At 48.8% G+C, this 12,762-nt stretch overlaps 1 protein-coding gene across 1 annotated transcript in view; it reads left to right on the top strand.

The window, feature by feature from the left end:
* ADAMTS17 (ADAM metallopeptidase with thrombospondin type 1 motif 17) overlaps positions 1 to 12,762 on the top strand; it is a 351,240-nt gene that overhangs the window by 267,535 nt on the left and 70,943 nt on the right. The window contains 3 exon segments of the mRNA XM_032623836.1: positions 1,962 to 2,005; positions 2,007 to 2,043; positions 10,571 to 10,728. Of these exon segments, the coding sequence (XP_032479727.1) occupies positions 1,962 to 2,005; positions 2,007 to 2,043; positions 10,571 to 10,728 (239 nt within the window).

The raw sequence follows: 12,762 nt of genomic DNA, 5'->3' as shown, positions 1-12,762 counted from the left end.
ATAAATGATACCTATCACATTCTCACTGCTGACATCATTTCAGTGGAAAACTCTGGATGCGTTTCTCCAACATCATGAATAAGACAAGGATGCCACTATCTCATGTGGCATACGACGTGGTTTTGTAAGTTCCAACCAGAATGGTGAAAGGAGAAGAAATCCAAAGCATAAAGATCAGAAAGGAAGAAACAAAACTGTCATATGAGCACATTTCAGTTAGCTACATAGAAACCTAGCCAAAAATAACAATTATTGTAAACGATAAGAGTGTTGGAAAGACAGCCAGCTACAGGATGTATCTTATCAGATCAATCTACTTTCTACTATATCCTTTTATAACTTTTGAATTTTACACCTTGGCACACATTGCCTAGCAAAACTCTTTAATTATTTTAAAGTTACCCCTGATCTTTTAAAACCATATATAATACCCTATTGGCATAAAATGATGTGTGTATGTTTATATGCATTAAGAGATGCTGAAAAGGCTGGTCATCAAAAATATGGGTAATTTTCTTGGTGCATTGTTGTATAGGTTGGTTTTAGTTTGGATTATCATGTACTATATTTATAATGAAAATAAGCCATTTTTACTATGAGAAAATGAGGAAATAAACTCCTCAAAATAGATATTTCCATAATCTCTACATACCTGGGCCCAGAAATCTCTCATTTTTAAAACTCCCCTGCTGATTTTGATGATCACATTTGGGAACCACAGGGGTAGGATTTATCATCTAATTTGGTATCATCATCTAAATCACTGAAGCAAATGCACATTACCTTTGTCTAAAACCCAAATGTAAGCCAAAACAAAATGATTACCAGCCTGCATTTCAGAATCTCACCATTATGTTGGACTCATTAATTGACACAGTTGCCCAGTTAACCAGGCATCAGCCAGCCCCTGACCTCCTCCCTGGCAGCCTCAATCATTTCCTCCTGAATCCTAACCACCTGCCATTCTGGGCACATGTGGGGTCAGAGCATGGGCAGAAGACCCTGGCCTCTGAGGGACCCCATTATACTTGGAAATACTCAAGGAAATGGACAAAAGTACATACTGCAATGGTTGCAGAAACACCCAAAAGGCACTGAAAGCAGGAAATGGTACCCAGTATTGAGGCAGTGGTTTTGTCATAGGGCAAGTAGCCTAGCTTCTGCTGTCATCCCATGGAATCAGGAAAAAGTTCAAAGTACAGCAAAGAGTGAAGGAATCCAATAGATGACACAGCCAGGGGCACTCTACACCCGTGCTCTAGGGAGGTGCTCTTCACAAAGAACTCCAGGCTCTTAGTTTGCTAGGGCTGCTGTAACCAAGTACCACAAACTGGGTGGCATAAACAGGAGACACCTATTGTCTCACAGTTTTGGGGGCTAGTAGTCTGAGATCAAGTTGTCGCAGGGTTGGCGCCTCGTGAAGGTGAGGAAGAATCGTCCCGTGCCTCTCTTCTAGCTTCTGGTGTTTTCTGGCAGTCTCTGGCTTGTAAGAGCATCATCTCGATCTCTGCTTCATGTTTACATGGCGTCTCCCGTGTGTACATGTCTGTGTCCAGATTTCCTCTTTTTATAAGTATACCAGTCATATTGGATTAGGGCCCACCCTACGCCAGTATTACCTCATCTTACCTAATTACATCTATAGCCAGCCCAATTTCCAAGTAAGGTCACATTCTGAGGTCCTGGGGGTTAGGACTTCATCATATGGATTTGGGGTGGGAGGACACAGTTCAACTCATAATACATGCAAGTGGTGCTCTCTGGAATTTGGGCAGCCAAGGAGATTCTGGCCCTAGCACACTTCTTGAACTGTTTTGATTTCTCAGAGCTCTGCAAGCCTGCGGGCTCTGAAAATTACCATGGGGGTGCAGCAGTGTGGGTTTTGGTGGGGGGGTGCTGCGGGCCCTCTGATGGAGGGTAGAGGTCTGGTCGGCTCACCTTTGTGTTATCTGTCACTACAGGTTATATTGAAGCTGCTATCATTCCAGCTGGAGCTCGAAGGATTCCGCGTGGTGGAAGATAAACCTGCCCACAGTTTTCTGGGTAAAACAAAAAATGGTTTGACTCATAGTTTATGTTCTGAGCATTGATTTGGACAATCAGGCTGCTAATTTGTGGTTCAGCAAAATGCTGAAGGGGTGCTCTCAAGCCATTGGTTTTATACCCATATTTTAGGTGTAATGCTATGAGTAATCAGCATGGACCAAACAGTGCTGTCATATTTGGCTCAAGTGCAGCCATCCCCAAGGTAAGATGAGGGGCGAGGGGAAGGGGTGAGTAGGAACCACCAGCTTCGGACAGGAAAGCAGGTGACAGAAGAGTGAGTGAAAGAAGTTGTGAGGAATTGGGGTAGCCTAAGTCCCCCAAGTAACCCCAGGAGAGCTCAGGTAGCCCTGCCCCCGTCCTCCCAACTCTCTTTACCTGCCTCCCATCACCTGTGTCCTGGAGGCCATAATGGCCGCTGCTTTTCTGCTGCCAGCCTAGGACCTTGCTGTCCTTCGGGTTGACATCCATGTCAGTTTTCATCAGCCCCGTCCGTGGTTTTCTCCACCTCCCCGGCATGGACGCTGGCCCAGTCCCGCCTGGCACTGTTCTCTGAAACTGTCCCAGCTGTTGTTCTACAACTAGAAACAATGCTTGTAAATGCTTTTCGAAATTGGGCCTTGTGCTGCTCTCGGCACCTTCTTCAAAGTGTGGCCTTTTTTACTAAATTCTCAAAGAGTCCCCCTCCTTTCTGCCCACCTCAGGAAATTTGGTCAAGTTTACCAGCATTTGCTTCAGAGCCCCATCACCCAGTGTCACCCCCAAAGTTAGCGTTTCCAACTGGTACACTGGCCCTCCCAGACCTGGAGATGACATTCCTGCTCCCCAGAAGCACTGGGCCTCTGTGGGAGTCTGACATCACCTTTGACCCTTATCATATTCAAAAATTGTGATCCCAGTATCTCAGGTGCTGGGGCAATTCCAAGGTCGACTTACTCGGCCCTTCCATAAAGCACCAGTAGGTGCCCTGCAAAATAAGTTCCTCAGCTTCCAGTCCTGCCCTCCGAGACTTCCCAGCACTGTTCCTCCAGCCCAAGGTATCTGGTGAAAATGGGAACATTATTTTTACTTCTATGTTTCTGCGTTATATAAGAATGACAGAGGGATGTCAGAATCTCTTAGATCACTCAACACCTAATTCCTGTAGTAAAAATGACTTTTCACTGGAACCCATCTTAGGGCCAAAAAATAACAACTAGTGGATGGTGCCCGGGGAGCCACCTCTCACGGTGGTCCCTCTCAGCTCCTGAAGCCTGGGGGCCACACATTCCAATAATAACAGTGACATCTACGTTGTGACTCCCAGTCATTGAGCCCTGCTCTGCTTTGCAGACCTGACCCCTAACCCCACAATGTACTGCAGAGAATTGACGTGCCTATTTCACAGAGGAGGAAAATGAGACTCTAGGAGTTCAGCAGCTTGTCCAAGCTCCTCACTGCAGCTGGGTCTGCTGCAACTCATGGAGCCTCCCAGAATTGCTCTGAGGTGTCAGTCACAGCCAGAGATGGAGTGGGGACGATTTTTCACTGGAGAACATATGTTAAACCTGCCCATTGCTACTGCTTTGGTGTGTGGATTTCAGAGAAGCAGATGTCCATCCCGAAGAGATTGGTTGAATGTCTCAGGATGAATTCTCAGCTCCCCAGAAGCACTGGACCTCCCTGGGAGGTTGGAGCCAGCCTCTGTCCTCTTATCTGGAAATCGCAGGGTCTGGTGTGTGCACAAGGGAAATCAGAAGGTGGTCCAATGCTTGTTACGTTTCTAAAGTTAGCTCAACAAGCCTTGTTTCCACTCGGGGCTGGGTGCTTTGGAAGTCAACCCTGTGTAACTTTGAATTACTCTCACATTGCGGGAGCAGTTCCTAAAGAATTCACCCCACCTACCTTCAACCCATGCTGCCTGGCTTTCTGCTCAAAACCACCTGGAACAGGAAATGCCTCTGCAGTTTGCATCCATAGCTGAGAGCAGAGCTGGCAGAACTCCGAGTGGAAATAAAAGGAGCTGACTCAACGCCAGGATTAGAAGTAGGTTGAACGTGGGTCAAGTCTTCCAGTGGAATCCAGGAGGGAGAGAGGACAGAAAGGAGCCTGGCTTCTTCACAGCGCCATGCAGGGAGTGGGCATGCAGACAGGATCCGAGCTCTTGTGCCTGCCCCCAGGCAGCTCCAGAGAGGAGCCGAGCCAGCCCAGCAGGAATGCCCCCTCCCTGCTCCCTGGAAAGGCTCAGGATCTCTCACAGTGCCGGGAACTACAGGGACATTGTATAAATGTCCACAGAGAGATAGAAGGGCCCTGAGGGAAACAGACGGTCACCATATGACCTCACATTCCAGGCCATTGAGGAGGTTTGGTTCTGCTGTGGTAGCAAGGGAGAGCGTGTGCCATCTTCATCCCTGCAGAAGTCTCTCCAGCTGTTGAGAGGCTTCTGAGGGCTCCTAAGCAACACACACAAAAGCAAGTGCTGCTATATTTGTGACAGGGTTTAAAACATCCACCCTCTGACTGAGGCAGGATCAGCAAGTGAAAATATCCTCCCCAGCAAATCAGAACTACAGACATTACAGATAGAATCAAGTCGCTCAGGAATTCCCTTTGTTCTTAACTTTATATTTCCCTATCAAAGCAGAGCATTTGTAATCATCTTAATGGCCCCTGTTGAGTTTCTAGGCCTAAAAATTCTAATTTCAAATATAAACTAATCTCAAAATACTTACAGACGAAGGGGGCTTGCACATACCATTGATGCCAAAGGATGGAGAGGAACGGGAATTTCTGGGGCCCAAAACTTATTTAATTTGGGAGGCCTTCTTTTTTTTTTTTTTTTTTTTTTTTGCGGTACGCGGGTCTCTCACTGTTGTGGCCTCTCCCGTTGCGGAGCACAGGCTCCAGACGTGCAGGCCCAGCGGCCATGGCTCACGGGCCCAGCCGCTCCGCGGCATGTGGGATCTTCCTGGACCGGGGCATGAACCCGTGTCCCCTGCATCGGCAGGCGGACTCTCAACCACTGCGCCACCAGGGAAGCCCGGGAGGCCTTCTTTACGGGAAAGAATACACTACGTATAGGGCCTTGGAAAGGACTGGTGCACGAGAGGGGCCCCGGAGCTTCGGCCTCCCCGGCTCTCAACAGACCCTGCTCTGTGAAGCTTGCTCCGGGGTGGAGGCCGCTACAGATGGGCCAGGAGTGACCAGCACACTCTCTCTTTGGGGCTGACATGGCCCCACAAGGTGGTTTTCTCATCAGACTCCACATTGAACCTATCAATTCACTGTCAGTGATGTTCAGATTTTGATGTTCCAACAGACCTTCTGAGGCTGCAGTCTTACCCTTTTGAAGGGATGTCAGGTGCTAAACTCCAATTTTAGCAGGAAGTTCTGATTTCTCAGCATGGACCACGGCAACCTGCAAATTTTGAATCCTGCTGACTAAATGACTCACCCCAGAGTCAGCAGGCTTGCAGTGATCCCCATGATTCTTGGAACTGCTGGCCTGTTACTTATAATTCTGCCTCTGAGTTTTCATCTCACTGCAAAATGCATGAAGGGGGCGTCATCACGATCACACTGTCCTGAGGAAGGGGCTCCGGCTTTCAGACGAGGGGTCAAGTGGCAGTTGTAAAGCTGAGACTCGGGTGCCTGGAATTTTGCAGCCGTCATGCAGATGGCGGCCGCAGAGCTTGGACAAGCAAAGTAGATGCTTTCTGGAACCATGAGAGCCCCGACCCCGACCACACACATACCCTGAGGCTGTGACAGTATGAGATTTTGCCAATTCAGCAGCCCCAGGCCAAGACCTGGGGGGTCAGGTGACTGCAAAGACAGGTGACTTCAGAAGTCCTGGGAGTGCCCAGCAGCAGTATGTGGATGGGAGAGGTCACGGTTTCGCATCTCTTCCCATCTCTGCCTTCACAGAGCTCACGTGGATAACTTGAAACCTGTCATGGGGGCACATTTACACCTTGCATACTGACAAGCACTACAAATCTAGGCTGCTTTCCCCAAAGAGCCTGCCACCAGCACTGCACTGTCTGGCGTGTTCCTCCCCATCCTGCTGCTGGCCTTTTCTGGAAGAGCCGGTGAGCCACTGCCTGCCTCTCTCATTTGCCCTCCCCCCTTCTCTGACCATACTCACTCCTCCACGGCCTCCCCCACCCACCCTGCGAGCCGCCTCCTGAAATGTCGCCTCCCCCAACCCCTACTGCCAAGCAGGACATTCCCCTGGTGGTGAGAGGGTGGCATGCCACCAGGCCCAGCGGGGGTCTTCGTCTGTCTCCTGTGTCACTCACAGCGAGTGCCTCTGCCGGCAGAAGTGGCGCTTCCCCAGGCAGCCCCCACACCTCTGCGCGGCATTTCTGTGGATGGGTTTATAATCGGCCCCAGGTGTGCCCTCCTAGACTTTTTCCAGTCCTTCCCACTCTTGACCTCACAGGTGTTTGACTTTTGGCACGGAGGCGGGGTGGTTTTCCGTTTATAATCCAATAAAGTCCTTTTAGAGCACCTTAGAAACAAGGCCAAGTGAGAAAGAGCCGCACATCCTGAACAAAGCGCCGGACAGGAGCGGGGCCCAGGAGAGCCTGGATAGAGTATACCGGGCCTTCTGAATCTCAGGGGGTACTAAGCTGACATTAGTGAGGATCCTAGCGTGATTTCTAGGAATCCATACTAGTAATCTGCTTTCTCAGCCTGCCCTGGCCCCATCATGGTTAGTATTTTTTAAAAACCAACCTCCAAATGTGACATGTGAAAGCTAAACCCAGTTCTCAGTTTCTGTGTTATTGGCTTCAGACACTGCTGGATCCAGGGGCTTAAAATGATATCATGGGAAATAGAGTCTCTGTCCTGGCACTGCTGTCCTTTCTCAGTTGACTTTAATCTAGGGGCCTCTTGCCACGTACTGGCAAGACTTATATCAAGTCTCTGGGCAACCTGTGGAAAGAAAGCTCCTTCTTCCCAAGGTGAATGAAAGTCTTAGAATTGACTCTTACCTTCCAGGGTTGGGTGATGGACGCACTCCTGGAGCTGGGGTGGAGTTTGGGGTCAGCCCCATGTGACTGGGGGAAGAACGCATCCCCAAAAGCTCTCTGGGCATTGTTACTTGCAGAAGGAGAGAGAGATGGCAGGCAGCAACACACTAGATGTTCACAGAAGCCCTAAGACAGAAAAAGGCCAGGGCCCAGCCTAGGGCACTGAATGCAGGAGTCGACTGGGGCACACGCGTGGGCTGAGACAGGAGGAGAGGGCCACCCCAATGTGCCCCTGGTCTCTGTGTGGGAAATGAGTTCTGTGGGGTGACCCCAGTATGACGGCGGTCAGCAGACAGCTTTACAGAAACTCATTCTGCTCATCTCTCTGATTCTCAGTTTCAAGGGTTCTCAACATGCTTGTGTCCCCACCCCAATGACAATGACAGTGAGCCTTCTCTTTCCTTCTCCACCTCCATAGCCCCTCTCTGTCACCTCCTCTTCCCAATCAGACTTCCAGTATTCCTTCACCTTCCACTTGCTTCTCCACACGGGGCAGGGCACCTTTCTCCCTCCACCATCCTGCACAGAAACTGAGCTTAACAAGGAGGCAAGGAGCAACAGCCCAAGCTGCCCACACGCTCCAGGCCACCTCTTCTCCCTGCTTTTCTTTCAGTCTCAGCTCAGGGCTCCTTCAGAAGCCCTTCCCCACCTGCCCCAGTCTCTGCCCACATGACTGTGCACAGGCCCCAGACTTGCCTCTGTCACTGAGCTTCTGGAAGTGTATCGTGTTTATCTGTCTTCTCACCAGTCTCCCTTTCAAACATTGAGCTCCCAAGGGCAGGAGCTGTGCCTCCATCACCAGCTACAAGGCCCTCAGATAAAGGTGAGGGATTGGTGTAGGGATGTGTCTGCTCCCTGTGCTTCCCTGACTTGTTTTTACTGAGGCTTTTCTTTTTTTTATTTAATTTATTTATGTTTGGCTGTGTTGGGTCTTCGTTGCTGCACGCAGGCTTTCTCTAGTTGCGGTGAGCAGGGGCTACTCTTCGTTGTGGTGTGCGGGCTTCTTGTTGTCGTGGCTTCTCTTGTTGGAGAGCACGGGCTCTAGGTGCACGGGCTTCAGTAGTTGTGGCTTGCAGGCTCTAAAGTGCAGGCTCAGTAGTTGTGGCTCACGGGCTTAGTTGCTCCATGGCATGTGGGATCTTCCTGGACCAGGGCTTGAAACCCGTGTCCCCTGCATTGGCAGGCGGATTCTTAACCACTGCGCCACCAGGGAAGCCCCTACTGAGGCTTTTCTTAAAGGTGTCTGTTCCCTCATTTGTTTGTCTGCTACTTCCCACCAGCCCGTACTGATTCTGAAAACCAGATTTACATATGCATGTGCAAGAAACAATTTTTCCAAACCTTCAGAGAAATTGAAAGAACAATGAACATCCATACAGCTTTAGCCTAGATACCCGAGTAGCTAACATGACCAAACGTATTTTTAGGTTATTAGTTCACTGGAAGCTGTGGAAAACCGGAAGTTTAGTTATTTTTATGAAGGTATGTAGAACGTGAGACACCCCCTACAGCTATTTGAGCTTGGAATTTGTTCTCTTTGAGAATATGACATTTGCACATTTCAGTGTCTGTCATAAAACTCTAGACTGATGCTATAACCTAAAGAATGTGGGAGCTTGGTGTGTTTAGGTTCAGGTCTCCACATGACAACGTAATAGCTGTGTGACTTTAGGCAGGTTACTTAACCTCTCTGTACCCCCATTTCCACATCTGTGAAAAAAGGAAAATAATCCTTTACCTTAGAGAGTTGTTGGGAAGGTTAAGTGGGTAAAAGCATATGGAGGAGCTAAACCAGAGAATATGCCCCTTAAATGGGGACTTGCAGGCAGTGGCTGAGGAAGAGAAAAAGGCTCAGAAATTGTGAGTATCCCAACAGTCTCACTTCCTTCCAGTAGCCAGGAAATCCCGATAGTAGGCAGAATTTCTTGAAGGGAAGCATTCGATTCTAAGTGGTAGAGCTTTCTCTTTTCGAAGCCTTCCCTGGAGTCCTGTAATCCCCAGCCACTCACTGGGCAGCCACCCTGAGTATGAAATCCCTCCTGGAAGCCATCCTGCTGGAAAGCAGCCCTTCCCAGGTCCCTCGGTTTCTCTTGGCGGTTCCTGTAAGCACAGAGTCCTGAGCATGCACCTCCCCCTTACTGGCCAGGTGAGCCTGCTGGGACCATTGTGTCCTGCAGACGAGGAAGTGGAGGCCAGCATCCCCCAGCTGCTTGTGGCCTGACCAGGACTCGACCCACCAGGTCCTAACCCAGCCAGGGGCTCGTGGACTCAGGGTTAACCGAAACCACTTTTGGGTTTCAAGTCTCATTATCCAAAATTGGTATTAAATGTGGGCATTTTATTAATATTTCTGGCCTCATAAGCAGAGAGTAGGGAATGGGATAGAACCTGATTTCACTGATTGTGGGTTGAGCAGGGTCCCAAGGTGATTGAGAGCATCTGGTTCTCAGGGGACTCTAGCTGCACTGGCAGAGAGCATGGCATTGGACTTGGGGTGCACGGAAAGTTTTATTTTTTGAGTGACATGAAGACTTACTGTCACCCATTTTCATTTGCCACCTCCTCCAAAATGCCAGAGTAGGTTCTAGTTATTTCTTTCTTTCCTAAATAACAAAACAGCACAAAAAAACAGAATTTCACTGCAGAATGCTCCCTCATGAGAACCACATGACTCTAAAACCTAAGTGAGGAAACAACAAAGAAAGTCACTGGTGAGCACTCAGATAATAATAGCTTGTGTGGAAAACCAAATCTTTGCTATGGTCAATCAGCAAGATGTCGATTCCTTGTCAGTTCCAACACACTTTGTACGGAGTGTGAGAGAGCAAAATGTGAACCCAGCAAAGGCCACAAAGCTGAGGGTGGGAGGGCCCCCACCACCCACAAGACATCAGCTCACTGTTACTGCCACGCCTGTAGGCAGCTCAGGCTTCCAGACGCTCGTGTTTGGTAGAATGACACTTGTTTCTTGAAGGAGCATCTGCTTTACTAATCCAGGGCTATCAAATCCTTGAGGGGCATTGGAGTTAGTCTGTCCTCTAAAAAGCCCCAGGTGGGTAAGAGTAAAATGAAGGATGAATTTTGCTAAAGCTACAAATCCTGTTTTATAGCCTTGGACACGTTAAAATAGAATCTGTTCATCCGGTGGAAAACCCCCTACTCTGTAAATCTCGTGAAATGTGATTGGGCTGTGGCTGTCTCCATTCTCTGGCGCTCCTCCCCGCACCCCCCGCGGAGTGAGCTGATTCTGAGACAGCGGCCCATGCTCAAGAGGTGCAGGAGTCACGACAGCTCTCTCTCAGAGGGTCCTGGGGTCAGGAGCTGTTCTCTACCTGTGAGCCAGGCTTCTGTTCTCAAAGAAAGCTCCCTTTCTCTCACTGCAGGCCTCCCTCTTCTCCCCTGTGGAGGTAGAGAGTGAGACCTCTAACCCACTGCTCAGGACACCCTGACTCCCTTCAAAGACAGACTGACTCCCCCGATTCCATGGTGTTCCATTTTCTTTCTAGCTCTCAAAGACTCCAGCAAGAGATCCATCAACAGTGACTGGAAGATAGAGCTCCCCGGAGAGTTCCAGATTGCAGGCACGACCGTCCGCTATGTTAGAAGGGGCCTGTGGGAGAAAATTTCCGCCAAGGGACCAACCAAAATGCCTCTGCATTTGATGGTAATTTGCCATGCTTTTGCATTTGTCTTGAGACCGCCGGCTCCAAGAGGTCTACCAGTTGACTTGTTCCCTGAGACCCTGTGGGCAGGAGGTACACCTGGTTCCTGGTGGTTTGCCTGGCCACCTGCTGCTCAAGTCTCTCTCTTGGTCTTTTCTTATCTAATCCCTTTGCCACATGCTTCAAAATTCTGCCCTCTCAAAATTTTGCCCTAGCTCTTTACTGGCAGAACTCCCATCTTTTCCAAAAGGAACCACCTCCAGGAAGGAAATGCTTAGCCATGTGGCTGCCAGGGAGACTTGACATTATTAAGCAGACAGCCCCACTCACAGTCTATGTTTTTGGGGTTTTTTTTGCAGTACGCGGGCCTCTCACCACTGCGGCCTCTCCCGTTGCGGAGCACAGGCTCCAGACGCACAGGCCCAGCGGCCATGGCCCACGGGCCCAGCCTCTCCGCGGCACGTGGGATCCTCCTGGACCAGGGCACGAACCCGTGCCCCCTGCATCGGCAGGCGGCCCCCAACCACTGCACCACCAGGGAAGCCCCACAGTCTATGTTTTAATATCAGATGGCTTAGATTTGCCCCATAGTTTGTATATCCACATCGGAAACTACCTTTTGGAAATGAACTGTTGACACTGTTTCCAAACCAATACCACTCAGGTTTTCCAGACTCTGCTTGCAACAAGGATTCAGGAATCGAGGGAGAACCAGATTCTACAGGCCTATTCACTCCCCAGGTGGTCTCGAGAAATCGTGCAATCAGGCCAGATCAGGGCACTCTGGTCTTGTGTGTTGTCTCAGGGAGGACCCCATGCAAACCACTGAAACATCCGGTTATGCTGCCTTTTAAGAATATGAAAGATCTCCAGGGACAGGAATGCCACCGTTGCCTTCTCAGGGTTTAGGACTTCTCGTGACTAACTTTTGATAGCTTGTAATTATTGAATCTATGTCTCTTTCCAAAGAATGGGAGTTGTGACAGCTTGTGTGTCTGCAATCAAAGCACATTTTGTCCTCCATGCCTGCCAAAGTCTCTACTTGGAAGTTCTTATCTCCCCATTAATTTGTGGTCACTGGCAACCTGCAGCTGTTCAAGATTAGGTGACACCCAAGAGATTCCCAGGCCACTTCCCAGGAACTCTCCTGAGGAGACCAGCTCTACGTGTGAGCAGAGATGTCACCCACAATGGCCCTAACCCTGTTACAATTTCTGATAAGAGTAAGGAGAGCCAGTTTCCACAGATGACATAAACTGTCCAGAAATCTATCAGTGCAACACTCCACACACTAAATCTACTGCAGGTATATACTTGCAAGTTGATTTCTGGGACCTAAGAACCGGTACCTAAATCATTTCTCTGTGATTAGATTGTTTCCTAATCTAAGTCATTGGAACAAATCCTCCTGTCCTGAGTTAAAAGCAGTCATTCAGAGGGACTAAAAGAGAAAGTAAAAGACAAGATAAAACCCAAGATAGCAGCATCACCTTTAGCATGTGAATTTGCTTTTCTAGCAAACACCAAGATGGGCCTATTTCCTTTGTTTCCCAAAAGCTTTCATAAACTGTGAGTGAATCGTCAGCCCATTAAAGCAAATGCACAGCCTGGATTCATTCAGGCCATAATAAACAAAACTCTGGGAAAGCAATAACTACCACAGCTGAAGTTCCTGCCCTCTTGAACATTAATCACTTTTCTCTCTTGAAATATAATTGTTACTACCAGTTTTTAAACCTAGAAACGAGAGGAGCCCATCTGCCTCTGAAGGAAAATCCATTGTCCACTAACTGAGGTGTGCACATTGCTTGCAGAGTCAGGAGTGCCCGTAGAGCCACGGGGACCTGCATTTGAAAGCAATTATGCACACGCATACAAATTATACGTGGCTACAAAATTGCATGAAATTGGTTTCATATGGATTCTCAATTCACCAGTCTTATTCCCATACTGAGATAATAAAGATCTCTTTTAAAGCCTTTTTTTTTTTTTTAAACTGGAGGCATTTTTCCAAATGCATTACTGCAAGTCTCTTT

The sequence above is a fragment of the Phocoena sinus genome, chromosome 2 (assembly GCF_008692025.1).
Source record: "Phocoena sinus isolate mPhoSin1 chromosome 2, mPhoSin1.pri, whole genome shotgun sequence".
Lineage (NCBI taxonomy): Eukaryota > Metazoa > Chordata > Mammalia > Artiodactyla > Phocoenidae > Phocoena > Phocoena sinus.
This window is presented reverse-complemented; position numbering and strand designations above follow the sequence as displayed.